Below are 27,333 nucleotides of genomic sequence, written 5' to 3'. Positions count from 1 at the left end.
ATGAGCCTGGAGCCCCTCAAACCGGAGATCAAGTCGGCCACGCGGGTGACGGGGGGCCCCGCCACCCCCCGCAAGGGCCCCCCCAAGTTCAAGCAGCGGCAGACGAGGCAGTTCAAGAGCAAACCGCCCAAGAAGGGGGTGCAGGGGTGAGTGGGGCCGCGCGGGGCCCCGCGCCTGGCGCCGCCGCCGCTCCAGCCGCTCGCTCTCCTTGCAGGTTCGGCGACGACATCCCCGGCATGGAGGGGCTGGGGACAGGTAAGGCCGCGGCCACCGCCGCTCCGCGTGGGGTCGGGGACCCCACGGGGCTGTCGCTGACCGGCTTCTCCCTTCCCCGCAGATATCACCGTGATCTGCCCCTGGGAAGCCTTCAGCCACCTGGAGCTGCACGAGCTGGCGCAATACGGCATCATCTAGCGCCCGCGCCGCCACCGCGTCCCTTAGTGCCGTGTAGGTAGCACCCGTCCCCGCGGCAGCGCCCGGCCCGCGACAGCGCTGATTAAAACACGGAGAACGAGCCCGGAGCCTGTGTGGTGGCTGGGGGCGAGCGGAGGGGACGGCATCGGGTTGGGGATGTCACCGTGTGGGATGTGTCCCTTGCCTGGGGTGCAGGGGGAGGTGGCAGCTCCGGGGATGCCAAGGGTCGGCCCCCCCGTGGGATACATCCCCCCCACTGCCCCTGCTCCAGGCAGGAAGCGCCGGGAGAGCCGCACAGGAGGGGGTGGATGGACACAGTGCTGGGACAGGTGGGACACGAGCCCGCAGCCCAGGCCTCCACGGAGGCTCATTCCAGGCTGCCTCCCCTGCTCCGTGTGGGAGGCAGGACGGGCGCCAGGCGGGCATACGCACGGCAGAGTGTGGCCATCCCCATGTCCCCAAGCTGAGACCGCGCAGTGTCGCCCAGCGCGGCCGGTGCCATCACCGCGTGCCCTCATGCTGTGCTGTGTCACGGAGCATCCGAGCGCCTTGAGCAGCACCGGGCCAGCCGGGCCGGCGGCGATGGAGCCCCCGCTGTGCCCCACGGTGGGCAAACCCACCCCCTGCCCATCCTGCATCCCGCTGGCCCCGGGTGCGAGCCCTGCTCCACAGGCTGCGTCCCGCTGCTCCGGCACTGGCACTGGCCTCAAACTCCCCTCCTGCCCATCCTGCACGGCAGCTGGTCCGTGACACCGCGGAGGCCGCGCTCACGGGGGCAGCAGGCGGGGGCACAGGGCGTCACGCAGGAGCCTCCCCCAGCGCCACTCGTCCCTCCCAGCACCACCAGCCCCAATGCCAGGGCCAACAGCCCCATCAGCAGGAAGAGCAGGTTCCAGGCCAGGGACAGGTGCTTCATGCAGTGGCCCATGGCACCCCGATGACCCCCGGGCACGGAGCCTTCATCATCGCCATCAGCATCATCCTCATCAGAGGAGACAGGCAGCTCCGCCAGCCTGGAGGCCTGCGGGATGGATGGGAGTTGCTCATCCCAGACACCCGCGTGCCGCCCACACTCGCAGCACCCTGTGGTGGCCGTGCGTGCCCTGGGCTGGGGGACACTGGTGGCATCACCTGGGCTCCCTGCTCTGCACCATCCTGCCTTCCATCGCGGCCCCCCACTCGGATAAATAGGGCTGTGGCCCCCGGCCATCCCTCCCTGCACAGCTGAGCGCTCTCGCGGCCCCGGCCCCGCTGCGGCTTCCCAGGCCGAGCTGCGGGGCTCCTCTCCTGGACCGGACCGGAGGGAAGGGGAGGCAGAACGGCCGCGCGGGGGCAGCGTTGCCGGGGGAGCGCTGCGCGCGTGGCACCGAGGCAGGCAGGGGGAAGGCGGGAGCGTCGCACCGCCCCGGCCCTAGGAACCCTCGCGGCACGGAACGCTGTTGTTGGGGCGCGCGGCGCGGGCGGGTGGCGGCGGCGCAGGCAGCGGGCGGCGCGGCGGGCCCGGGCGGCGGCGGCGGGCCGGGAGCGGAGCCGGAAGCGGAGGCGGGAGCGGAGCGGAGCGGGCGGCGGCGGCGGCGGGACCCGCGCGGCCCCGGGCCCGCCATGGCCGAGACCATCGTGAGTGCGGCCGGGCCGGGCCGGGGGGAGGGGCGATGAGGCAGCACATTCCTGTGGGGCCGCCGCGCCGGCCGGAGCGGGACCGCGGACCCGCCGGGCCCGGCCCGACCCGGAACCGGCGGCGGAGGCTGCAGCGGGGCCCCGGGAGCCCTCACACGCAGCTCCCCCCGCGGCCCCGTGCTGGCCCGGGAGTTTCCAGACAGCCCCGTTTCCAACTCTCCCTCCCCGTTTCCAAACAGCCCCGTTTCCCACCCCCCGTCCCGTCCTGTTTCTAATCACCCCCGTTTCCAGCCCTCCCGGTTCCCACCCGCCGCGTTCCCTCCCTGCCCCGGGCTGCAGCAGGAGCCTCTCCGCGGCGGGGGCTCTGCCCCTGCCCTCGCCATCCGGCCGTTGGACCGGGGCAGGGCCCCGCGCGGGCCCCGCTCGGGCGGCCGGTTGCACCGGACAGGCCTGACCGGCAGCGGCTCCACCGGCCGCGGGGAGGCCGCACTTGGGCCTCCCCCGTGAGTAATCGCCCTGCAGCAGGTCGGCACCGGCCGCCGCGCAGCAAATCCCTTCCCTGCGTGTCCGTGGGGCAGCGGGGGCTGCGGGACCCGGGCTCCGGGGGGCTGCGGGACCCCGGCTCCGCCGCGGTGGCTAACGCGGCCGTGTCCCGCTCCGCAGATCATCCGCGTGCAGTCCCCGGAGGGCGTGAAGCGCATCACGGCCACCAAGCGCGAGACCGTGGCGACGTTCCTCAAGAAGGTACCGGGGGAACAGCCCCGCCGTGGGGGCGGCCCGGGGCTTCCCGTGCTGCTCCAGGGGGACGGTTAACAAGTCTGAAGGAGCAAACATGGCCAGCTTTCCAACTGGAACTTCCTGGGGGTGGCAGCGTTCCTGGGAAGGACGTGGTTTCAATGTCCTCCCACGGAAACGAGCTGCTAAATGAGTAGCTGAGGAAGTGACCGTGAAAGCTCCCCAGGAAAGGGCTGTTCGAGCCCCCAAAGCCTCCTGCAAGGGCCTGGCTGCCTCAGACCCGGCCCAGCTCAACTTTGGCTGCCTGATTTGCTCCTTGACTCTCATTTGCGTGGGCTTTGCATGTCGCTGCTTTTCCAGTATAGTTCTGGAGAAAGGAAGCAAGGGCTTAAAATGGAATCTTAAAGCGGAGCCTCCTGGGCTCTCTTGGGAAGCATTTCCAACCTGGAACGTGGAGAACACGTTGGGCTGGAGCTCCTCAGTTTGGAGGTGGCTGTAGCTTGGTCTCAGGTTTCCTGCAACCACTTGGAGTTTGAAATTTGCTATTTAAGTGTGAGCTGGGCTCCATTTTCTTCTTTCCTAGAGCTCGTCTGCAAACTGGAACCCTGGAGTTGGGAGCACTTTGTGTTCCCCAGCCTGCAGGGCTCCTCTTTGAGTTATCTAGATTTTCTGATACCTTGTGAGGGGGAAGGGGAGCCCACAGAAACATTCTGCTCCTCGAGAGCCGCTTGCTTTGTCTGGAGTGTGATGATAACAGTAATTCCCACTTGGCCAAGCACAAATCCTGCCTGTTTTCAGGATTTCTGGACTGGGTTAGTGATACTGCAGCCTCAAGACGCCCTCGTGCAGGGAAGAAGGGCTCGTTTGGAGGTGTGTGGACCCTGTGCAGAACAAGCTGCTCGTGTTACCAGAGGGAGCCTGGAACAAAAAGCATCGGAACAAAAGCATCAGCACTCCCTGGTGTGCCCATTAGCCTGGGGAAAGCCCTGCCCTCCTGCTCGGCTCGCTGAAAGAAATGCTTCTTGGGCTGCTTTTTTGCTAGTAGAGTGTAGTTCAAAGAGGAAAAAAACACATTTTATCACATAAAATCTTTCTGTATTAATAGCTGCGGATTTTAGCACTCGGATGTTAGTGTATGGGGTGGATTTCCTATTTAGCAAGATAGTTATAATCAAAGGAGCATCAAAGATTGCTTCCTCAGTGTTTGCAGCTGACTTGGACATCTTCCCTGAGGGCTCCAGAAACGCTTGTGAACACAGAATTCAGTGAGTGGAGAAGCTACTTGGCTATTTCCCTTGGAAAGTGCATTTTTCCCCTCCGTGCCACACTTGCTGAGCTTCGAAGGTGCTTCCTCCCCGGAGCCTGTTGTCCTGCTCCCTTGGCAGTTGTTGTCCTAGATGCAGAAACGTCCCTTTCCGCGTGTCGAGGACCTGGGTAATCCCAGTTCTCCGTCCTTCGAAACGCGAGGCCGTGCATCCTAGGTGAGGACACGAAGGAAGGAGACTCTCCGATGCATTCGGGTTAAAATCTAGTCAGAAACTGGAGCTTTTTGTTAATCTATCGTGAAATCTGTCTGCGTGGAAGCGTCGGCGAGGCCTGTGGCCTGACGAGCTAACGTTTGGCTCCAACAACTGGTAGTGCAGGAGGGAGCCCGCTCGGAACCTGTGAGTCCATCCGGGCAGCACGTCGGCTCCTGCTGCAAGTTGCAGCCCAGCTGGCAGTTAAGAATCTGCTTTTTCCTTTTTATTTTGCTTGTGTGGCAGTTCTGTGCGGGGTTCGTTAAACTTGTCCTGTGTGTGGTCACTGTCCCCATTGCTCTGCCAAAACCACTGAGGAATGTGCTCGGTGAAAATAAAGGAAAACTGTTAAGGACTGAGGAAGGAGTTGTCATCTAGAGAAACTTTTAACTCCATTTCTAAATTAATTAGCCCTTTTTAAAAAGGGAAAATGTAAAAATAGCCATAAATGGCATTCAACTGATTAAGAGCAAAGCAGCCTTTAACTGAATTGCTGAGAGGAAGAGGGACTGGAGGGCTCAAAAATGGCTCTTGTGAGAGCAGGGCCCATCCTGAGGAACAGGACAAGTGCAGAAAAGCACCAGTGAGGGCAGTGTGAGAGCAGGGCCCATCCTGAGGAACAGGACAAGTGCAGAAAAGCACCAGTGAGGGCAGCAGGAAGAGCTGTTGTGGGAAGGGAGCCGCAGGAGCCGAGCTGGGCGCTGGAGAGGCTCAAGGATGATGCTCAAGGATTTTTTAATTTTTTTTTTTTTTCTCAATAAATTACTTGTATTTTGAAGTGTTCCCATTTTTCTTTGTTGCCCTGCACTCCTTAGAAATAAGCTAGGCTTTTGCAGGAGAAGTCCCCTGGCCTCAGTGCTTGCTCTCGGCAGCTTTCAGCATCTGACTGGGGTGTGAGGGGTCTTAAACCATGTCGTTTTTCTCTCTCTTTCAGGTTGCAAAAGAGTTTGGTTTCAGGAATAATGGCTTTTCTGTCTACACCAATAGAAACAGGACGGGAGAGATCACAGCGTCGCAAAACAAATCCCTCAACTTGCTGAAAATCAAGTGAGTCCTGACGGAGGGAGGGGGAGCCCGGGACAACAGGGTGCCTCTTCTCTCAGCGTGTCCCAGCTCTCCGTCCCGGGCTGGGCAGCAGAAACCACCACTCACGGCTGTCCCCGGCGTCTGGGTGTTGAGGAAACCGGGCTGGCGCGCAGGGACGGGCTCCGTGACGCTGCCCGAGCCCTCTCCGGGGTTTCTGGTGCCGCCTGTTGTGGCGGTTGGAAACCTGCAGCCTTGTCATGGGAATGGCCCGAGCAGCAGAGGCAGCGGCTGCTGGCGCTGAGGCTCCCGTGAGCCCCGTCGGCCCCTCCGGCTGTAGCTCGGAGCGCCGCCGGCCCCTCTGGCTGTAGCTCGGAGCGCCGCCGGCCCCTCCGGTTGTATCCTGGGTCACGTTCCAGGCTCTGCCCCCTGCCTGGAGTTACCCTCTGAGGGCGACCGCGTGCTGTTCTCCGGCCCGCAGGCACGGCGACATGCTGTTCCTGTACCCCTCGAGCCCCGCGGGCTCCTCCTCAGAGACCATGGACACCTCTGGCTCCCAAAGCCTGCGGCCCGCAGGGGCCCCCCAGGTGGTGGAAGATGAGATCGACCAGTATCTGATCAAGCAGGACGGCAAGATTTACCGGAACCGAGACCAGCAGCTGTAAGTACCGATGCGCCGCACATCTGCCGAGGCCGAAATGCCTTTGCTTAAAGCCAGGGGCCAGGAAACACGTTATGGGAACTGCCCTCTGGGCCGCTGCTTTATCCCGCGCTGCCTTTGAAATGTTCACAAGGGAAAACAGCCCTTGCCATTGTCCTGCAAGGCTAAACTGGGGTCTGGTGAGCCAAGGAAGGAAGCAGATACCAAAATTCCAGGGCTTTTGCCAGGAAGGAGCCGTTCAGAGCATCTATTGTTTAGATAAAGGTGGCCTGAGCAGTGGGACTCGTGAGCATATATTTTGTGCTCCTAAAATACCTGGAGCTCTCTAGATGAAAATGAGTTCAAAGTATTCTTCTCTGGGATATCCTGGCAGCTGGTGCTGCAAAGTGCTGGATTGTGCTGTGGGTTGTTGCTTAGTAAGCAAGGGCCTGCTGTCTGCAGTAGCTTCTGCTCTGTATGGTCTCATTTTTTTAAAAAAAGTCCCTTTTTTCAAAGGAAAAACTAACATGTGGGAAGAATTGTTGGAAATAGTACCGAAGGCAGAGACGTGGAACTGCCCTTGGGTCTCTGCCTACCTGTTTTCTTGCTTCCCTTCCATCGTGTGCCTTTCTTAACCTTTTGATGGAAACCTGGCAGTCCATTTTGCTCACAGGAAACGCAGCAGAGTTCAACTTTGCCAAAGCTCCTAGCTGCGAGCGGCTTAGATAAACAAAGTAGTTTGCATTTTTGTAGAAGTCACACTACACCGGTAACATAACAGCACCATAAATCAGCACCCGTGCCACTAAAATGACCTCTGTGGGGCTGGTTTTGTTGCTCATCATTAACAATGTCCCCGCTGGCTCCTGGCCCGATATCGCAGCTGGTCGTTAGCTTCAGGCTAAACCCCTTTACAGACCAACCTCCAAAAGTGGCTGAGGGAAAATTTTAAAGGCAACCAGAAATTCTTTCTAAAACAGTGTCTTGCCCTGCCCCTTTGTGTTGTCTTGTCTTCCACGTGGTTTATCTCCAGCTGCAGCAACAAGGAAGTTCGGAGAGACGCAGCCTTTACGTGAAAAATCCTATCTGACCTTTTCAGGCTGATGATGAATGAGGGAAGTGTCACATTATTGAAACAATAAAGGCAAAACCCACCACTCGGTGGCAAAAACATTGTCTTTAACTTGACCACATTTTTCAAAAGAATAAATGAAGGTATTGTTCTTAGCAGGGAGCCAAATGCAGCGGCGGATATTTACGATAAAAACTGTATGTCTGGGCTTGTTCCTGTATTTGTGAGTGCAAATCAATCTAAACATGATGGGATGCTGGCATTGTGCTGAGTGCATTAGCAGCCTTTAGGGGCCCTTTACGTACATTATCTGCCACAATCCCTCGTTAAAAGCAGTGCTGCAACTCGAACCCAGACTTCTTTGTTTTTGTTTTTTTCCCTTACAAGAGCAGCCAGCCTTGCTCATCTCTGGAGGCTGCTTTTGGAAAACAAGCACAGACCTGTTCCTGGTGCTGGGGCAGAGTTTGCTTTTTTGCCTTTTGGCCTTATTTTTTTTTCTTTTTTTGGGGGGGGGCAGGAGAAGGAGGAGGGAGTGTTTTTATTAAGCCATCACCTCCAGGGGAGATGTTTTTTCCCTCCTTTTTGTAACTTTACCCAGCCGGTCTTTATCTCCCAGATAAACACATGCTTCCCTGTTTGCTCCAGACCATCCCCTGGTGCCTGATAAAGGCTGAATGTTTTGGTTGCCTTTTTGTTGCAGCCACGCAAGCCAGCCCCGTGACGTATCTTTGAGATCCTTTGAATCGAAGCGCCCTCAGCGCAGGGCTGTAAAACCCGAGGAGCCGTGACCTGCCGCGTGTGGGGAGAGCCGAGCCGCTCGCCAGCGACACGGGCGTGTTTGATCTTGACCTTGGGCTCCCACATTCAAGCCCAGGCTCTTGCTCTTTGTGCAGTGCTTTGCAGTGCCCCAGTGTAGCACCCACGACGTGCCCAGGGCCGTGTGTCCATACAGACCTTCCCGGGAAGGGAGGCCGGACGCTCGCTCCGGGCCAGCTTTCCCCCGTGGTGAGACCCGTGCTGATGGTGCTTGTGCTGACTGTGCTTCTCTCTGCGCAGGTGCCGCCACGGCCCGCTCGGTAAATGCGTGCACTGCGTCCCGCTGGAGGTAAGAGCCCCGCGCCAGGGCCTGGCCCTGGCCTTCCTCCAGCCCCAGCACTCCTCCTGCCAGCCCTGCTCGCACACAGGAGCAGCTCTGCCTCCCCATCCTGCCCTGCACCAGCAAACCTGCTGCTTGCACCCGGGAGAGCCAAACCCCAGCCTGAGGCCGAGGCCTTTGGGCCCTGGGTTTACTCTCTGTTAAACCCATTACTGCAGAAAAACACAGCACTAACAAGAGTGCTTTACAAGAGCTCTAATTTTCCTCCTTCTTGCCTGGATCGCTGTCCTGCATTGTGTCATCCCAGCGCTTCTCGGATTAACCACGTTTTATTCAGGTTGAAGGCAGCTTTAGTGACGCCTACAAATGTACTAAGCTGTGTGATTTATGGCAAGTAGCAGTGAACCCTGAGAAGTCAGTGCGAGCCAGGCTGGCTCTTCCCCCGCTTCCCTGCCGTGGGCTCTGGAAGCTCTTTGGCCTTGTTTGAGCAGCTGGGCTTTTTGTTTGTTGTTAGATATTGAAAGGAAAAAATGCATTTTGCCTTTGAGGCTCATTGTGATTTGTGGAGCCAATCTGTTACAAAAGTAGGAGGCGATAATAAAACTCAGTGTTGTAAAGTCCCACTGCTTCTGTCACAGTAGTAGCTGCCTTGAAAGAGAGCGTTTCTTGATTGTTTCCACGTTGAGAGCCGGTGGGGTTGAATCTAGAACATCCATTTGCTTGGTGAGCAATGTACTATCAGACAGGTGCCTGACCTGGCCTTTCTTTGTGTGGTGTTTTTGGCAGCCCTTTGATGAGGATTATTTAAACCATCTGGAACCTCCTGTGAAGCATATGTCTTTCCATGCCTACATCAGGAAGCTGACCGGAGGGGCAGACAAGTAAGAAAATCTCAATATTTAAGGCAATCTAGTTGTAGCTTCAGAAACAACCAAACAAAAGAAGCAAACAAAAAGAAGCCCCCACTGGACTAGTGTGGGGGATTTTACTTTCTTTTTTCTTTTTTTTTTTTTTTTACTTTAATAAGAAAAGGGGTGGGGGAGAGAGACAAAGCGAGCCCCTTGTCTTCTGCTGTGGTGACATAATTGCTTCCAGGAAACACTGCTGAAAGGGAGAGAGGACCAGATGGAAGGAAAGAGGTTCCTTCATTATACCCAGCTCTGAATCTGGATCTCCAACCTGGGGAAGGAGATCCGAGACTGGGGGATGTGAGAGGCTTTCATCCACAAACCATTTTTCTTATCTCCGAATATGAATAGGCCGGAAAGATGAGCTTAACATTCCCTAGGGCCTGCCTCCCTTCTGTCCCGTTGCTCCGTGAGCTGCTAGTGAAGATCTTCTTTGTCACGATGCTCTGGTTCACGGCCTGCTAGCTGGAAAATAAGGCGTCGTGCCTTGCAGCGAGCTGCAGGACACTGGTGACACAGGGGACGCAGATAAGCGCTGAACGGAGAGGGAATGCAGAAACAAGTATTTATTTCTTCAATAACCATCAGCTGCTAATGCCTCGCTGAGGCCCCATTGTGGGAGGATTTAAAGTCTCCTTTAGTGATGCTGGAGAACCCACTGCATTCAGAAACGCTGCGTTTCTAACCTAAATAAGTTATGCAGAAGCGTAACCTTCCCCCTCTTATTCAGTGCTGTCAGGATTTTCCTGATGTCTTTGTGAGATGAAACTCAAGTCCATAATACTTTCATTTGGGGAACTTCCCCTTACAGGAAGCCTTGTGCAGATGAAAGGAGCTCTAATTTGCCCTAGCAATATAATCTATTACTTCCCATGTGCTGCATAAATTATTTAAACTGGGTCCCATGAGTTTTATCTGTCTCTGCTCTTGCTCGAGTGTCTGCTGAGGGGCTGGGCTGCGGGGCACGTGTCAGCCCCGTGGCCTCCCTCGCTAAGTGGGCAGCAGAGGGGGGTTTCAGGAGTCCTGTATCCCCCATGGGGAGCTCGCAGAGCCCTTTGGGATCCTCTGAAAATACAAAGTGTTGGTGTCAACGTGTCTTTTGTGCCCCGCTTCCTGTCCGATATTTCTAGCCATTCGCTCTGTCTGTGGTGCAGAAGCATTTGCCACAATAACGACAACCTCTTCCGATAACGACAACCTCTTCCTTTCCTTCTCGCAGGGGGAAATTCGTTGCCCTGGAAAACATCAGCTGCAAGATTAAATCAGGCTGTGAAGGGCACCCTCCTTGGCCAGAGGGCATTTGCACCAAGTGTCAGCCCAGCGCCATCACTCTCAATAGACAGGTGAGCGGTGCTGGCAGGGGCTTTTGTGGTGAAAGCTGGGAGGAGACCTGGCCTCTTCCTTATCCAAAGAGGGCTTCAAGAGCAGCCAGCTTGGAGCAGGAGGCGTTTGCACCTTGGCAGTTGCTGGGGAAATTGGGGCCTGCCTTAGTCCTTCCAGAATGGGAGTCCAAAATGCATCTGGTTCAGCAGTTTCTTCTTAACGTGGAGGCCATCTGAGCTGGCAGCACTATAAATGAATTTCTGATCTTTCTCCACTCGGGATCCAAAAAGGCCACCCCACATTTCTTGTAGCTTCCCCTGAAATGTCACCATCTTTTCAGCTTGGAAAGGCTCTAGGCTAAGGGCCTTAGGAAAGCCACCGGGCTAACGGGAGGCGCTGGGGTGTTCCCGACCCCGGTGCGGGGTGGGAGAGGGGGGCAGGCAGGCGGCTCTCCCCGTGCTTCCCGGTGGAACTGGGCTCTGGGATGTGTCTGTGTCCTCGGGGGAAGGTGCTGGCAATAGGCAAAGCAAACGGGGCTAGTTGAGGATGGCCTGACGCTTGAACTTTGTCAAACAGAAATACAGGCATGTTGACAACATCATGTTTGAGAACCACACAATTGCAGATCGCTTCCTAGACTTCTGGCGGAAGACGGGAAACCAACATCTGGGATATTTGTACGGCCGGTACACAGAGCACAAGGACATCCCCCTGGGCATCCGCGCGGAGGTGGCTGCCATCTACGAACCCCCGCAGGTAGGAGCTCTCTGCCCTGGGCAGCTTTGGCTCACAGAGGTGTCCGGGAACGCAGAAAAACTTTGTTTGGAAACTTCATGCAGTATTTCTGGCTGCAGACCCTTGCAGAAAACAATTCCATGAGAAACTGTGTGAATTATACATTTGTGTGTGTTTGTATCACTAGTTTTTGCCACTGAAAGCAAACCCAGGTTTGCTTTTGGTTATTCTTATATCTCCTTTAATGCTAGTCTGTGCATAGACGGTTTAAAACTGGGCAGACTTTGTAACAATGAATTTTTAATTCTTATGTTTCCTGAATTACTGGATTTCCAAGGCTATGGTGTGGAACGGCTTGAAATTTTTTCTGTGCTAGGGGAAAAAAAAAAACTCCCTTTGCTTCAATTTCTGATCTGCTCTCCAGGAAAACTTAAAGCAGCTTAATTAGACAGATGGGAAATCTGCTTTCTTGATCAAGGGGCAGCCCATAAGATGCCATACTTCAGCGTTGTCTGCTCGCAGGAACAGAAATCCATCGGTGCCGGAGGGGCCGGGAGTCCCCAGTCCCCACTAGATGGTGCCAGGACCACACGGCTCCGGCTGCTCCAGCGGCTCCGGATGCTCCCGCGCGGCCGCCAAGTCTTCAAGGGCTTCCAGCGAACCCGGCTCCTGGGAAGACCCTGGGAATTCAAAAGCTGGGAAGGGAGCTAAAATGTAACTGGGAGATGGGGAAAGCTGCCCTGGGCACGGTGCAGGGCTGGGTTTGGAACCGAGCTTGCTGCTGGCTGCTTAGCGGCTCGCCAGGATCGCCCCTCCGAAGGTGGCGGCATCGCGAGTCCTCGGGCCGGTCGTGGGGAACCGGGGGGTCACGATGCGTTAGTTCTTCGGTGTTGTGAGAGTAAAACGCAGCAGACCAGAGTGGAAAAGGCCCGCGCGATCCTCGTGTGCGTGCGCCCGTGCGAGCAGACCCGGAGCCTTGGCGCTTCCTTCCAGCCCCTCTGGATGCTCACACAGCCGTGCCCTGTGCGCAGCTTGTGCGGGAAGCTCCTGCGCTCCTGGTTGCGTGGGGAAAAGGCAGGAGGCCTCTGCTTTCCTGGCAGGCAGCGCGCGCTCTTCCAGCACTCGGGAGGGCCGGGGTGTGGGCTCTTGGATTCGCTGGATTCCTGCCTCTGCGCTGCTCCAAGAGTCAAGGAAATGAAGCAGGAGTACAGAACTGGCAGGCTGAACAAAGCTTTGGAAAATGATACGATCTTCAGTGTTTTCCAAAGCGCTCAGGAGCACAAATGGGCTGTTTGTAAGCGCTGAGCAAGTCTTTCATTCATAAAGCCCAACATGTTCTGCAAACTTAGCAGAACAACTGCAGGACGGTCTGTAGGGATAAAGGAGGTCTCCAGAGTGAAACCAGGCAGCGGTGGAGCTGGAGGGGAAAACCAGGGCTTTGCTTCCATCCTCTGCCTCACTCCTGTCAATGGCAAAGTATATTATGTTTTTTTTTCCCATTCTGTCTTCCTAGTGTGTTTTTCTTTGCTGCAGATCGGTACACAGAACAGCCTGGAGATCCTGGAAGATCCAAAAGCAGAGGTGGTGGATGAGATTGCTTCAAAGCTTGGACTGAGAAAGGTCAGGATGTTGTTGGGTATCGTGCATCTTTTTATGGCAATGAAGAAAATCATGGGCAGTTCTGCCCGGCTTTGCGGGGTTAATTCGCGACTGTCTGGGCACATTTGAAATCTAGCTTAAGTGTCAGTGGTTCTTGCACTTTTAAATGTGCAAACCAAAATGGAGCATTTCCCTGTGCTGGGCATGCAGCAGGGCTGTTCAGCTGAAGTCAGCAGTCCTGTGGCATGAGTGACACGAAAGGGTGCAGCAAAGACGCAGGAACACGTAGTGCAGCTCAGATGGGAGCCCTTCCTGGTAGCCTCTCCCTGGGCAGCACTGACTTGGCCCAGATACACCCTGAGGTTGCCCTGTTCTTCCCCTGACTCCGCTTTGGGCGGGGGAGCAGAGGCTCTGGTTTTAGTTCTGCATTTTTAGTTTAGTGTCCGGGTGGAGGTGCAGATGCTGCAGCTGCTGAGGGACCATCCCGCGGTCCCCGTGCAATGCCAGGAGGACACAGGGATGTCGCTCGCGGTCCTCGTGTTTGCCAACACCTCTCAAGTGGGTGCCGATCCCTTCCGGTTTGGGAACGGCGTCTTTTGGGATCACGTGAATGCCAGGAATGAGACGCACACAAACAAGATTTGACTCGCTAAAGAAAACCCAAACCAGAGCAGTCTCGGCATAGCAGACTATAAACATCTGCGGGGAGATCTTTTGTTCTCTGAAGATAAAATCTTCAGCCGTTTGCCAGTGTCTGAAGCAAAGCTTCTGTGCGTGTTATTGTTTTCCAGCTTTTCCTTTGTTTCTCACCTTGGATTATTTTTATTTACAAAACCAAACAAACAACAAAAAAACTTTTTAAACTGTTTTTCATCGGAGTGACTCCACGTGTAGCTGTCGGGGGCCCGAATCAGCAGCTGTTGCTGCCGTGGGTTAACGCTCTGGGAGCTGGTGCCGAGGGGCACAGAGGAGGTTCCCGCAGCGGGGTGTGCGCGCACAGCAACACCCGCGCGCGCAACAGCGCAACAGCAACACCGCGACAGCGCGGGAAGCGGGAATGCGCTCCTTGGAACGGCGCGGGCTGCCTGGGGATGAATCACGCTCCAGTGGGAACATCGGAGCTTTATCGCAGCTAGTGGCTGCCAGCTTCCAAATGAAATCATGTGAGCTGTTCTGTCATCTCCTGGCACTCCTGGTGCTGCTTTTGCTCTAAACGCTCGCTAGGAAACGCTCTTTGCTGTGGGTGGGAGGAGGCAGTGGCTGAGAGGCCTCTTGCAGCCTCCAGATCTTTCCATGAAAAAATGTTCCGTAGTGAGACATAAAGCTGCAGGTGCCCCCAGCCGGCCAGCTGGCACGTTGCTCCTGGAAATTGTATTCAAATGAGCCCGGCACAGCTGGGAGAGCCATTTCCTTCAGGCAGCTTAAAGCAGGGCCCTGCCAAGAGCCAAGAACATCTTGTCCTGCTAGGAGATGTATAAGCTCCCTCTATTCCCCCCTTCCCCTCCCCTTTTCTAAGTAACTTTCTTCCTAACGTTTTGCTATAGGTTGGCTGGATATTTACTGACCTGGTCTCGGAAGACACGCGGAAAGGGACGGTTCGATACAGCCGAAACAAGGTGAGATGCAAGTGCATGGTTAACGACAGCTCTTGGTATTGACTGTTTGTGCAGCCACGTAAACGCGGGCTCTGCAGGGAGGAATTCCGAGCCAGGGCAGCGCAGCATGGGAGGTGATGCTGGAAGGGGAATTTTTGTGCAATGTGGTTTTTAAAAAGCTTTTAAAGGAGAAGGAGCTCGAGCTCAGCGGCGCTGCGGGACGTTTGTAGCTGTTTCTGCAGTGTGCAGAGCCGCCAGCCTGTGTCCTTCACCCGTGCTCGGTGCTCGTGGTTTAAGGGGATTTAGCAGAGCGGGGGGAACGTGTCTGTGTGAGATGCAAGCTCAGCAAGTAAAAATGATCCAGTTGGAGGCCAAACGCATGGGCTGGGCTCTGTGAGCTACGTGGCTTGGGTCCTCAAACTTTGACCTTCTGGGCTTCTTGCAATGCTAAAATCAATGACATCCCTGCTTGGAAAATGAAACCCTGTAACGAAATGGGTGTGAAAAGGTGGGTGAAACCAGAAGTGGGATGTTCCTTCTGGAGCAAAGCACCTTCAAGGCCAGAGAGCTGATATGTTGCATTCTTTTCTCAGCTGTTGCAGCAGCTTTCTACTAAAGCCTGTTTTACTGGGGTGTTGGTAGTTTTCTTTGGCTGCAGACCAGGGAAATAGGTCTAGGCTGCATCATGTTGTCCTTTTTATTGACATTTCTGCTCTTCCCTCAGGACACTTATTATCTAAGTGCAGAAGAGTGCATCACAGCTGGGAACTTTCAGAACCAGCAGCCCAACATCTGTCGACTTTCTCCAGATGGTCATTTTGGATCCAAGTTTGTCACGGTTGTGGCTACAGGTATAAACTGGCCTTGGCTTGCCTTAACTCTCTGGTTATACCTGAACTGCCTTTTGTTAATAGAAGAGTAAAATAAGCAGCTCTCCCAGAAGTCAGACTATTGCAGTCTCCATCTGTCCTACTTAACAAGGGTTTAGCCTTGTTCTATCAAGTAAAATACATTTCTGTTCCTTGTGCTGTCCTCTCTACAACTATTTACCATGTCCCTGACAGGAATCTTAATTGAGGCTCTGACCTGTGGCACCACCCCCTGCATCCAGAATGTGTTTGTTTGTCTGTAGTCAGGGGAATAGATGTTGATTGGTTTTTTTCTTCTGACTTTTTAAGCTCCAAATGCTGCTGCCTGAAAGCAGCAGTGCAGAACCACAGCAATCTGGATCCTGAAAGTTGCTCTGGCTCGTTCAGCATAAAGGAGGGACCTTTATCTCCCTTGTGTTGCCGTCAGGGAAACCCTTATGTAGGATTCTTTGCCCTTTTGTGCATGGAAACGTTTTTGTTTGTCTGGAGGAAAAAAAAGTGCTGCAAAATTGCAAAATGCTCTGTTTTGTCACCTCTGTTTTTAGCCATTTTCACAGCAAGTCTCCAGGGGCAATATGGAATAGTCTGTTCCTCCTGGACTGTGCAGAGGGATGTTGGCATGTGCTGGAGGAGCTGTAGTGTTGGAAGTTCAATCTGCTGTTCTCCACGGGATGACACATGTATTCATTTAACATTTCCCTGGAGCAGAAATTCTGGGTTCTGGGTCTGTTTAGCACAATGAAAAAAAAGCATGGCTTCCAAAGAGCATCCAATATAAAAAACGAAAGTGTGATATTATATTGCCTCCTCTGAGCCCAGGCTTTGTTAAGTGTTCCTGGAGCCTTTTTCAGTAAAAACACTGTCTCTTTCAGTTAACAGGCTCATGTAATCGGACAGCTGCCTTGTACATTCCAGGCTGTTAAACGCATCATCTTTCATTAAAGATAAATGTGTATCTCTCTTTCCTTATTTTATTTTAATTATAACAAGGTGTTCTACTGAGAAAATGATGGCTAGCTTTGTTCAAGCCTTCCCCGTGTCTTGGTCTATGTTTAATTTCTAGGAGTGTTTGTTCTGGAGCAGTGAGTGATTGAGGTTAGAGATCAAAGGGTAGAAAACGAATATTTCCGTATTTTTGTTCCAGATAATTTCATTCTTTTCTGTTAAATCAGCCCACCAGGTTTCTATTTAAACATTTGATTCCTTCCTTTTGTGCAGTATAAATATAATTGCATAGTTTGCATCACCTTTGTCATGAAATCCCCTGCATGGATTAATTCCTCTCTCTTCATGAATTCCTGGTTTGGAAACGCTAACGTTTTCCTACCATCTGTCTGCATCCGATCTTCTCTTTCCAGTTGTATTCTAATGACGTATGACCCGATGTTGCTTACATTATCCAAATGAAAGCATCAAGCATGTGATCTATCAGTGAGCCAGGCTCTTAATTTCCACTTTCCAGGTCCGGTTTCCAGCCAGCCATTACAGGACAGGAATACACTCTTTCTTATCCCTGATGCTGTTAGGTGACATCCCTGAATCTGCAGCCCGTGTGCCTTGGACATGAAGCAGGCCTGTGGGAGCAGCGTGCCTGGTTTCTGTTCTGCAAGAGAGGGGGTATCCAAGAGGAGGCCTCCAAAAGGACACTCAGGCTCGTTTAAACCCCTGACAAAACACTCTTGCTGTCACCTGAGGCCCCTTTTCCATTAGGCTCACTGAAAATGGTACTGAAGAAGTGTGGGGATTAAATAAATGTACAATTTAAATGGGGATTGTTGTCTAGAAAGACTTCCTTTGCAGCAACCCAGGCAGTTTATTCCTCATTATTCTCCACTGTGGAAAGACTGTCGTGTTTAACTTGGTCCCTTGAGTAGTGTGTCACTGAGTCACCCTGTGCACATCGTTTTCCTCTGGAGTTTTCAACCAGACTCTTCTCTTCCAGGTGGTCCCGACAACCAGGTCCACTTTGAAGGGTACCAGGTGTCGAACCAGTGCATGGCGCTGGTCCGAGACGAGTGTTTGCTGCCCTGCCGGGACGCCCCGGAGCTGGGCTACGCCAAGGAGTCCAGCAGCGAGCAGTACGTGCCCGACGTGTTCTACAAGGTAAGGGCTGGGGGCCACCAAGAGCAGCTCTGCCAAGTGTCTGGGCCTCAGTCTGGCCAGCTCGGGAAGGGACGTCTTTGAGGTCGGAGCTCTCTTCAGTGGTAACCGTTCAGCACACGTCCACAAAGTAATTGCATGAGCTCCATTTCCCCTCCCGAAAGTGCTATTACACTTTCCAGCACAGCAGTAGCCATTGGCCATCCAGCTTCTCCATGAGGTCTGCAGAGATCCACCAAGACCCTAGAGCAAGTGCCCTGAATTCGCATCCTCTTTGGTATCCATCGCCAGTATTTGCTGTGTTTCTCTGTTTGTTTTTTAAGTCTGGGATGAGTATCTGCTTCCTTTGCTGCTGTGATATGTGCTAGCACACGGGTGCAGTGAAGGCAGCAGGTTCCTCATGGGATGTAGGGATTCTCTGGCGAGTAACACACAGGCGCCTGGGCAGCACGAGCACAACAGCAGATGCCATGAAACCCCAAATAGCCCCTTGTTTCTTTCTGCAACAAAAGGAGAATGTGGAGGCCTTCCCAGCTGCAGAGCAGCAGCGGGACATTTCCTATGGATTCCTGGCTCTTCTCTCGTGCTGCAGGTCCTGCCTGCTCCCAGATGCTCCCCTGGGGTCAAAAAGTGATCTCCAAAAAGTGGTCTTGAGGAGCACCCTCATGGAGCCAAAATGTTCCTGCTCGAGTGTCTCTCGAGAGCGCTGCTGGTGGCTGCTCTGCTGCGGCTTTTCCTGCAGTGATGAATGGACTGTCGTTATTCCCTTGACAGTCGTTTCTGGGGATCTTCAGACCTCCTGCATCCGCAGCACCGAGTTGGAAGTGTGGGGACAGGATCTCCGCAGAGGCTAATTGCACCCATTTCCAAACTTGTATATGTTGGTGCTCCATGGGCAAGGACAGAGGAAATAATTAATGGCACTGCTTGCAAACTAATTAGCCATCCATCACCCAAGTTAGTTATCTCGTTCTTGTCTGGGTCTGATATTCCCAGCCGGCTCTGCCTGCAGCACTCCTGCTGTCTGTATTAAGGCTGCCCATTAAGGAATATAGATAAGGAAAGCTACCACCATTTGGCACAGCTGAAGGGAGCATTTTGTCCACCAGGTCTGTGTCCCGCATGGAGCCACCGGCCGCTCCGCGCGGGAAGGCGCTGGGTGTTCCCGAAGGTCCCCGCTCCCATTCGCCATCCGAAGCAGGGAGATAAACAAGAAGGGAACCGATGACTCCAGCCCTCTGTGGAAATTTCCATGAACACTGATTCACTGGGTCGGGCTGCAGCTTATTTCATGTGTTTTATAACTTCTATCCGTAACTGCCTTTTGCATGATGTGCTCAAGCAAGGCTTGAGGACTGCTCTGGCGAGTGTAATTGTCCTTCAGGCTTAAACATGTTTGGCTGTAGGTTCTCCTAATATTATTTTGGAATGTGCTTAAATCGGTGGAAAGCTTAGTCAGTCCTGGCTTTAAAAACCTTTGGGGTCTCATTAAACGTGCAAGGCCTGAGGTCAGAGACACTACCTCATAGTTACTGGGTTGGGGACAACGATGGTGCCAGAGCACTGGGCAAGTGGAGTTGGAGGACCAGGAGCTGTGCTTGGCTCCGCAGCAGGGCATGGATGCATGCATGGATGGATGGAAGGTTTTGGTGCGGATTCCGCAGCTTTTTCTCTTGCTCTTGATACAGAGATTGTCCTCTCTGCTCCTTCCCCCTTTGGAGTAGTGCAGGGAGAAAAATCCATATATATGTATACAGAAATACATATATATCTGTGTAGTGTGCAAGTAATCTTTTGAAAAGCACTTTAGGATGAAAGGAGCTATGTAAATTTATTATGGTTGGCCAAGAACCAAAAAGCTGGTGTTTGTATGGGATGGAGGTATTTATAGAACAACTCTGCATCCCGATGGAAAGCAAAACCCTCCGCCGAAGCCTCGCGGGCTGCGGCCGGCCCGGCCACGGCTCCTGCGTGAAGGGCTCCCTCGTGGGAGCTGCTCTGCGTGGGCCTCTCCTCGTGCTGCCGTTTTGCCCCGTCTCGGAGGGGAAGGTGTTTTTTCCTGGGCCTCCAGCCTCGTGCTTTTTCCGTGCCTTTGCCGTTCTCTTTGCGTTGGCCCCAGCCCGTGCGTTGGCAGCGGGGAGTTTTCTATAGGTGGCGGCTGCTTTGCTGCCTTGTGAAGGCCCCAATTCCATCCCAGCGTGGGGATCGAGGGCTTTGGCATCGTGAGTGCAGGCTGCTTTGCTCTGAGGTGCCTCTCCAGGGAAGACAGGCCAGAAGGAAGAAAATCCCCCCCTCTGCCTCCTGCTCGGCCGCGTGCGTCGCAGCTGCGGCGCTGCACAAGCAGCACGTGCAAGCTCAGCTCGAGGAGGGTCGTGAAGGAGCCGTCCTTGTCCAGATGCCAACACCCCAGCGGGGGTAACTGCTCCGCTCGCGGTGGAGACAACGGAGTTGTGGCCACGTCGGGTTGTTTCTCAGCCGGGTAAGGGAGAAAGCAGCTGCGCGGTGCACATGGGCACGTCGTGTTCCTCATCCCCTGCCCTTGAGCAGTGTCTTCTTTTGGCTGGTTCTAGAAAATGAGCGTATTGATTTTGATTTCACTAAGTGTGACGTGCAGGCTGCGGCTTTGATTGTTCAGAGCTGAAATTCAGGGCTTCCCCCTGCCCGGCCGTGCAGCTCGAGGACGGGCTGTCACCGCGGGGCCCCGCTCCAGAGGGACCCTCAGGGTCTCTCTGCTTGCTGCTGAGCGCAGGGAAGGGCCTGCCACATTCTGCAGACCCTGTGGAACATCCAAGTAGTTGGATTTCAGTAGCTTTTACAGCTGGCTTTATCTCTCACTGCCAAATATTTACTCCAACTTGCATTATCATGGAGATGTCCTCCTTGCAATGAGCTGCATTTTACAGCTGCCTCCTTATCCCCCGAGTTTCTCTGGGATGGCACAAGACGAATGGCCCCGCCGTTGTGAAGGGCCCTTGGCCCGAACGCTCGCGCTGCGCTGCAGGGGTGATGCTCCCCGTATCTCCCTGCATCCCGCCAGGCCCGCGGCCGCTCCGAGCAGCTCCCGCCGCTCTCAGGGAAATCGTCTCTGTGGGGAAGGCGTCGCGGCCCGGCCGCGGGGAGCGTTCACGGCAGCAAAGGGCTCCCCCCGCCTGGCCTCCTCCCAAGGGCTCGAGTTTGCCTGGAAAAGCTTCAAGTGTCCCGGCTGCTCCGGGAAGGGGCTCTCCGTCAGCTCGCGAGGAGGCTCCGGAGATGGGGCTCCGCTCCCGCTGACCTGCTGCCGCTCTCGGGAAAGCCGCTTCGCTCCACGGAGCCGGCAGGGAGAGGTGCTGCGTGGCCAGCCCGCTGTGTGCAGGTGCTCCCGGCGCCTTCCCTGCTTTCCCGGTGCCTTCCCGCTCCGGCCTCCCAACGGAGGCGGCGAGGGCTCCCCTGGGAGCAGCCGCCACAGCGCTGCAGTGCCCGGGGTGATTCATTGCCCCGACCCTCCAGGCTCCCTTGCTTGATCCTTGACAGATCCTTGGGCTCCGTTAGCCCCTCACAGTCCTCCCCTTGGAGCAAGCGGGGCCATGGGCTCCGGAGCTGCAGGAGGAACGCACGGTGCGCAGAGGTGCTGCCAAATTCCCAAGGAAGACGCCTTTCTCCTAGCCCTTCTCCCAGCTTGGTGTTTAAGGCCTTTAAAATGTAGCTGCCTAATGAAGTGGTGCACAGGGGCTGGTGTCAAGGCCAGGGCCCGCTGGTCCCGGGGAGGGGACAGGGTTGGGACACGTCCCCTGGCTTGGGGACATGGGGGTTCCAGGGCGCCAAGAGCAGCACGGCTGGTGCCTATCTCGAAGGCCTCAGCAGCATGACATTAAAAAGGAGGCGTTTAACGTGGAAATCCCCAGAGGCGGAGATTAAAGCAAACAGGTGCTGGAAAAATGTTTCTGCATATTAGAACTTAATTAGATTTGAAAATGAATTCCAGATGGGCTAATTATGTGTGAGTTGTTGCAGGTTCTTTCTTGCAGGGGCAGGATTGCGTTGGGGAAGCTGATTTGCTCCGATTGGGTTTGATTCCCGGCTCCCAGGTATCGCTGAGATCTGGAAGCAGGTTGGCTTTCGGGTCCTGTGATCTCTCTGCAAAAGGCTCCACGTCTCCTGCTGCTCCTGTCAGAGCTATAGAGATCTAAGGCCACCAGCCACCAGCTTGTTGCTAAAATAACCACGGGGCCAACAGCCTGTCATGTTCAAGGAGAAGAGATCCTTATCGGAACGGCTTTTAAAAGCGGCTTCAAAGGTGGATTTGCCACGAAGGGGGCTGTTTGGAGGGGCAGGGGGTGCTGCGTGTCGCAGCGCGCAGGGCAAACGGCGCCCGCGGGACACGGCAGCTCATTCCGCAGCCCGGGAATGCCGGAGAGCCGCGGGAGGGCGGCCCGGAGAGCAGAGCGGGTCGGGGCAGCCGCCCCGGGGCTGCGGAGGGCTCGGGGAGCGTGAACTTGTGTGCGGGGTCTCCGATCGGGAATTATGGGCGCATAATTTATATGTGGCTCAATGAATGATTTATAACAGGTTAAGTGATGATTTAGGTAGAAAATACAACCCCCTCGTACGGAATCTTTAATGAAAAGTGTCAGTTCTCATGAATTTATTTCTGAAGCTGTGTTTGAACTCGGCATGTTTGACATAAATCAAGTCTAATTGTCACTCTATGATTAATGAACATATGCTGGCCGCTTTTCTCCGTAATTAAACTTTGTGTTGGATTCGTCTGGCAAAGCACAACACGTTGCCGCTGTGCGATGCGCTGCCTTCTCAGGTATGTGTGTGAGCAGCACCGGGCCTCCCCGCCGCGGCAGGAGCGAGCGGCCGGGCTGGACACTCGTGGCCAGGGTGGCAGTTGGGTTTCCTGCATTGGGAAAGCGGCTGCGGAGCAGGACCTGCTTTTATTAGCGCAGGGCTGCGTTTTGGGCAGCACCTGCACCTCGGATACCGCCGTCCGTCCTTGCGGTGGCGGCGACTGATGCATAGAGACACTTCATGCTGATAAAAATTCCCTTGGCTCCCAAGGAAATGGGGCTGGGTAACGAAGGCAGGGACTCCTGGTGACATCAGGCAGCTCTGTATCAGAACCAGCAAAGCAGCCCCATGTGAGCAGCCTCTTTCCTGCGCCTCCAAGGTTGAGCATTCCCGAGCTCCTGCATGGGGGTCTCCAGTCCCGTAGGCTTCAAGCCACTTCTGCATGGAGGAATAATAAGAAACTCTTCTCCTTTCAGGACATAGACAAGTTTGGCAACGAGATCACGCAGCTGGCTCGCCCGCTGCCCGTCGAGTACCTGATCATCGATGTGAGTATTCGCCGCGGAGCGGGAGGCGGGCAGGGCAGCCCCAGCTTCTTGACCCAGCCCAGGCGTTTACGCCGCAGGCTGCTTCCGAGATCGGATTTCTCTCCTCTGCTGCCAGGCGTTCCTAGCACGGAGGCCTTGGAGACGGCGCATGGGTAGCCGGGGTGCTGCCGTGCCAGGGAATGCCCTCGCTTCCTCGGGAGGCACGGCCGGGTTTGCCTTAGCGCTGCTAGGAAATGGCACGTGGCCACGGAGAGGAAGCAGCCAGCCCCGAGGACACGTGTGCTGGGCACTACCTCGCGGGGAGCTAATTAGGAAGCTCCAGTTGTCTGGCTGGGAGCAGCAATTAAGGACCCGGCTCCTCGCGGTGACTCAGCAGCCCGGGTTGGTGCTGCAAGGAGCTCCCCTCCTGAGAGGAGCGGGACCGCTGCCCTTCGGCTCCAACGGAACCGCTGCGCCAGGCGGGAAAGCGGGGAATTTGGCTGGCAGGTGATAGCATTGGAGCTGGAAGCGGTGCCAGCAACGATTAAATCCCCTCGGAGCAACTGGTCGGAGCAGCCGCCCCTGGCACGGGCGGGCTGGCAGCCTCGGGCTTCCCGCGCGCGTCCCCGTGTCCCGCGTGCTCCGGTGCCGCCGGAGCAGCCGTGGGCTGAGGCCGAGGGAGCCACGCGGGGCTCGGGACAACGGGCCCCTCGTGCCCGGCCTCCCGCGCCCCGCTCCGCAGCGCTGGGCCGGGTTCACTGCTCGTGCAGGGAAGGCATCTGTTTGTGGGCTGCCTGGTGTGTAATGAAGATGAGCTCAGATTGACAGTGTGCGCCGAGGAGGAGGCTGGAGCGGCAGAAAGCTGCGTTTCTGAAGCATCTTGTTTTGTCTCTTAAAAAAGAATCCAGTTGCTCCTGCACCGGCAGGTATTTCTGCATTTCTGCTGCTGAAGGGCCTCTCTGGTCTGTAACCGAAGCCAAAGAGGTGCAGCCCAGAGCGGGGACAGGCGACAGGCTCCTGCGCGTGGCCGCCCGGGCACACCATGGCACCCCTCGGTGCTGTGGGCTCAGGGGGAAGGCCCCGTGACCGGGGCAGCGCGAGGGGCAGCAGGGCCCGTGGGAGCTGCCCGTGGCTGCTGTCCCTGTGCATGAGGAATGCGCAGGATCCTGGTGGGATCGCGGCGCGGCAGGAACGCTGCGGAGGGCACGAAGGACGCGGGGTTGGCGCGGCCGGGATTAGGGGGAGGCGCCTGGGAAGAAGGAGTCTTTGCAGCTCGACAGGGAGGGGGATTTGGCCAGGATTAGGCCTGGGCGCTTGAGCAGCACCGAGGCCCCTTTCACACCGAGAAGAGCCGGGATCAGCCTTGGAGCCGCTGCAGGTCTCAGCTGAGCGTGTTCTCCAGGATCTGTGTCAGCGAGGAGTTCAGAGCGGGCATAGGCAGGTTTTGACTCCAAGGGTCTCCCGAGAGCCGTCGGCAGGTCCGTACTGCGGCTGCCTCGCTCCTGCCTCCGGAGCGCCGTCACGGAGCTGCTCCGGGCTGTGGGAGCCCTGCTCGCTGTGCCCCGCTCACCCGTCCTGCTCTCAGCTCTAATGCTCCTTTCCTGTTTTTTTTTTCAGATTACTACAACTTTCCCCAAGGATCCGGTCTACACTTTTTCCATTTCTCAAAATCCCTTCCCCATCGAGAACCGTGATGTGCTGGGGGAAACTCAGGTAAGGAGCGATTTGTGCCTGAGCTGTGTTTAACGCAGACGTGCCTGTCTGCTTCCCCCGTGCTTCCTGCCTCCGAGGAGGGCTGGCTGCAGCTGTGCCCTTAAATCACCTCTTGGTGCTTCGCCTCAGCCCCTGCCCAGCCGCCAGCTCCGCTGGGACGTGCTGGTCCCATCGGGGCCAGGGCCAGCGCTGGTGTCCGGTGGCAACTAAAGAGGCGTCGGTGCCGCTGCGCAGGATCCAGCAGGGCTGTGACCTCCGTGTGGCAGGACAGCAGCAGCTTCTCCGCAGGGACGGGAGCAGGGACATCTGTTACCCCGGCTCAGAGGACACTGACTCCTCTTCCTGGACTGATGTTTAAAATCCAGAGGCTTTAAGTGAGAGAGACCCAGACAGCGTTGAGCAGAGGCAGCTGCTGGACGGCCCCGAGGCACACGCTGATCTTTGCCAGCTGAAAGAAACTTCAGCTGCTCTAAAGCAGCAACGTAGGGTTCCTCTAAAGAGGATGGTCTCTGCACATGGCAGCTGATGCTTGGAGAGATGGGGATGTTGCAGTGTCCGCTGATGGGCTTCAGGAGGAAAATCACATTATCACTCGGTGGGGTGAAAAGTAACCTCTTTTTCTTACTTTTTCATCTCTGTAGGACTTCCACAGCTTGGCCACGTACCTGTCCCAAAACACCTCCTCGGTTTTCCTAGACATCATTTCTGATTTCCACCTGCTCCTCTTCCTGGTCACGAACGAGGTGATGCCTCTGCGGGTACGTAGAGCCCAGGATCACCGGCCACGTCAGCGCTGCCGTTCGGGGACACGTGCGAGGAGCGCGTGTCGGCCTGATTCCCCAGGCTGGGTGTCAGGAGACAAGGAGCTGGCCAAATGCCGATTCTCCCAGGACTTTGGAAGGAAGAACCGGCATTTGGAGGTCCTTGGCCTTTGGAGGAAGGTTGAAAAGAAAAACTGAAGTCCCCAATTGGTCTGCAGGCTCTCAGAGCGCCGCTCGCAGCAGCGCGTGGGTGGTGCTCCTTAGCACCGTTGCTGACCGGATGGAGCCAACTTGGCTGCAGCTCTGAGAGCTGGAAACATTTAAAAATCTCGGAATCAGAAATTCCTGTTGTAGCAAGAGCGAGATCAGAGCCCCCAGATCCGTGAGGCCAACAACTTCCTGCCGCTGCAGCCCGGCCTCTGGGCTCGGCCCTGCATCCTGGCTCATGCCCAGGCCCCGGGAGCGCCGGCGCCGTCGGATGCTCCGGTCGTTGCAGCGGGAAGAGCGCGTGTTGGCCAGGGGTGCGGGTGGCTGGGGACGAGGCCGCGCTCGCTGTCCCCGCGGGGCAGAGCCTGCAGCCAACGCGACACGGGGCCTCCTGCTCCTGGGGGCCTGCGTGAAGGGCAGGGAGCAGACGGGCTGGGCGGCCCGTGGATGGGGCTTGTGCTGCTCCGAGGGCCCCTTGGAAGGGCCGACGGCGCAGGCTGGAGCCCCCCGTGGTGCCACTATGGGAGGGCAGGGAGGCGCTCGCCCAGCTCCCCTCTCCTTGTGCCTTCCAGGACAGCATCAGCCTCCTGCTAGAGGCCGTGAGGACCAAGAACGAGGAGCTGGCGCAGACGTGGAAGAAATCGGAGCAGTGGGCGACCATCGAGCAGCTCTGCAGTAAGACATGGGCACTCTTGGTGCCCGTCTCCCTTCGGGCCAGCGGTGGGGCCAAGGGGACCCCCGTGTGCCCCACGCTGCCCTCGAGCCTGAGGGGGCTCCAGCAGCAGCTGGGCTGGGCACATGGGACGTGGTAGCGCCACGTGGGGCAGGGGGTGCGTTTGGGGAGGTGACAGGGTTTGGGACCCTTAGTCCTTGCCTGGGGGGCACCAAACTCTGCCACGTGCACTGTGGGGACCTCCTTGTGGTGCCAGCCAGGGGGTGAGGACGGGGAGGCTCCTGCCCGCCTTGGGGACAGGGTATTTGCCCCGGATTTCCCCGGGAGCCGCACGCGGCTCCAGCGCTTCCCCCCGTCCCCGCCGTGACGGCGTCTCCCTCCCGCAGGCACGGTGGGCGTCCCGCTCTCAGGACTGCACGAGTACGGCGCCATGGGCGGCGCGGCGCACGCCGCCGCCGCGGCCATGTGGGCCTGCCAGCACTGCACCTTCATGAACCAGCCGGGCACGGAGCACTGCGAGATGTGCAGCCTGCCGCGCACCTAGCGCCGACAGAGCAGCCCCAGCAGCGGCGCCCGCCCCGCTCCATCCTCCCCTCCGCTCCCGCAGGCGCCCGGGCACCGGAGCCGCCCAGGGACAGGGGGCTCCAGCTTTTCCCTTTTGCTCTTTCGCTCCCTCCCGGGGTCACGGGGGAGACGATGCCCTGGCTCTAGCAGGGCCCTGGCAGCTGGATGAGCTGCAGCCCGTGGGAGCCTTCCCCCTGCGCCAGCTCCGCTGCCCCGCGCGGCGCTGACCCCCCGCTCCCTCCGTGGGCAGCTCCGGGTTGCCCGGGCTCGAGCGCGCCACGGAGGCTGCAGTGGGTCCTTGTGCCCCGGCTCTGCCCCCTCTTGCTGCTTCCCCGGCCGCAGCGGCACAAGCAGGAGGTGGCACTGCCAGGCTGGGCCCGCGCTGGTGGCCCTCCCGGGGCAGGACGGGCTCCTGGCACCCGGCAAGCGGGGCAGGCGGCCGCTTTCGGCTCAGGGCCGTTCCTGGTGCTCCAGGGAGCTGCTTCGGCTGCAGGCTGGATGCGGTGCTGGGGCTGCACTGGCTGCTGCTTGTGGGTGTCTTTGTCCCCACGCGTGTCCCTGGGGCCACCCGCAGCAGCTTGGGCCCCCGCAGCGAGGCCATGCCCTGGAGCACCGCGACTCGTGCAGCCTCCGCACTGCCCTGCGCCTGGCCATGACCTTGTGCGGCCCTGTCCTCCCTGGGGCGGGTGGCCCTGTCCCCTGGAGCCACCTCCACCTGCTCCGAGCGCATCCTGCCCCGGGGCTGCCCGGGATCTCCCTCTCGGAGCCGCTCTGCCTGGAGCCACCCTGTCCCCACGTGACCCCGTGCAGGGCCACGAGCGCCGGCGGCTGCCGAGGGGCAGCAGGGACCCGCTACCCCCCTACGTTTGGGT

General features: G+C 56.8%; 2 protein-coding genes across 2 annotated transcripts; both read left to right on the top strand.

Annotated features, from left to right (window-relative positions):
- PDE6G (phosphodiesterase 6G) lies at nt 1-425 on the top strand. The gene is made up of 3 exons (XM_088535841.1): nt 1-146; nt 215-255; nt 338-425. Exons 1-3 carry the CDS (start codon nt 1-3, stop codon nt 412-414), a joined length of 264 nt encoding a protein of 87 aa, XP_088391967.1. The 3' UTR covers nt 415-425.
- Nucleotides 426-1,987: 1,562 nt separating this feature from the next.
- On the top strand, nt 1,988-26,441 carry NPLOC4 (NPL4 homolog, ubiquitin recognition factor). The gene is made up of 17 exons (XM_088535806.1): nt 1,988-2,031; nt 2,695-2,775; nt 5,218-5,330; nt 5,788-5,967; nt 8,075-8,123; nt 8,901-8,995; nt 10,242-10,365; nt 10,922-11,101; nt 12,614-12,700; nt 14,224-14,295; nt 14,999-15,125; nt 17,086-17,246; nt 22,493-22,564; nt 24,161-24,256; nt 24,898-25,014; nt 25,797-25,899; nt 26,284-26,441. Exons 1-17 carry the CDS (start codon nt 2,017-2,019, stop codon nt 26,439-26,441), a joined length of 1,830 nt encoding a protein of 609 aa, XP_088391932.1. The 5' UTR covers nt 1,988-2,016.
- The last annotated feature ends 892 nt before the right edge of the window (nt 26,442-27,333 follow it).

This window comes from Tinamus guttatus, unplaced genomic scaffold (assembly GCF_059628265.1).
Source record: "Tinamus guttatus ecotype Peru unplaced genomic scaffold, ASM5962826v1 Tinamus_guttatus_pri_ptg000649l, whole genome shotgun sequence".
NCBI classification, from domain to species: domain Eukaryota; kingdom Metazoa; phylum Chordata; class Aves; order Tinamiformes; family Tinamidae; genus Tinamus; species Tinamus guttatus.
This window is presented reverse-complemented; position numbering and strand designations above follow the sequence as displayed.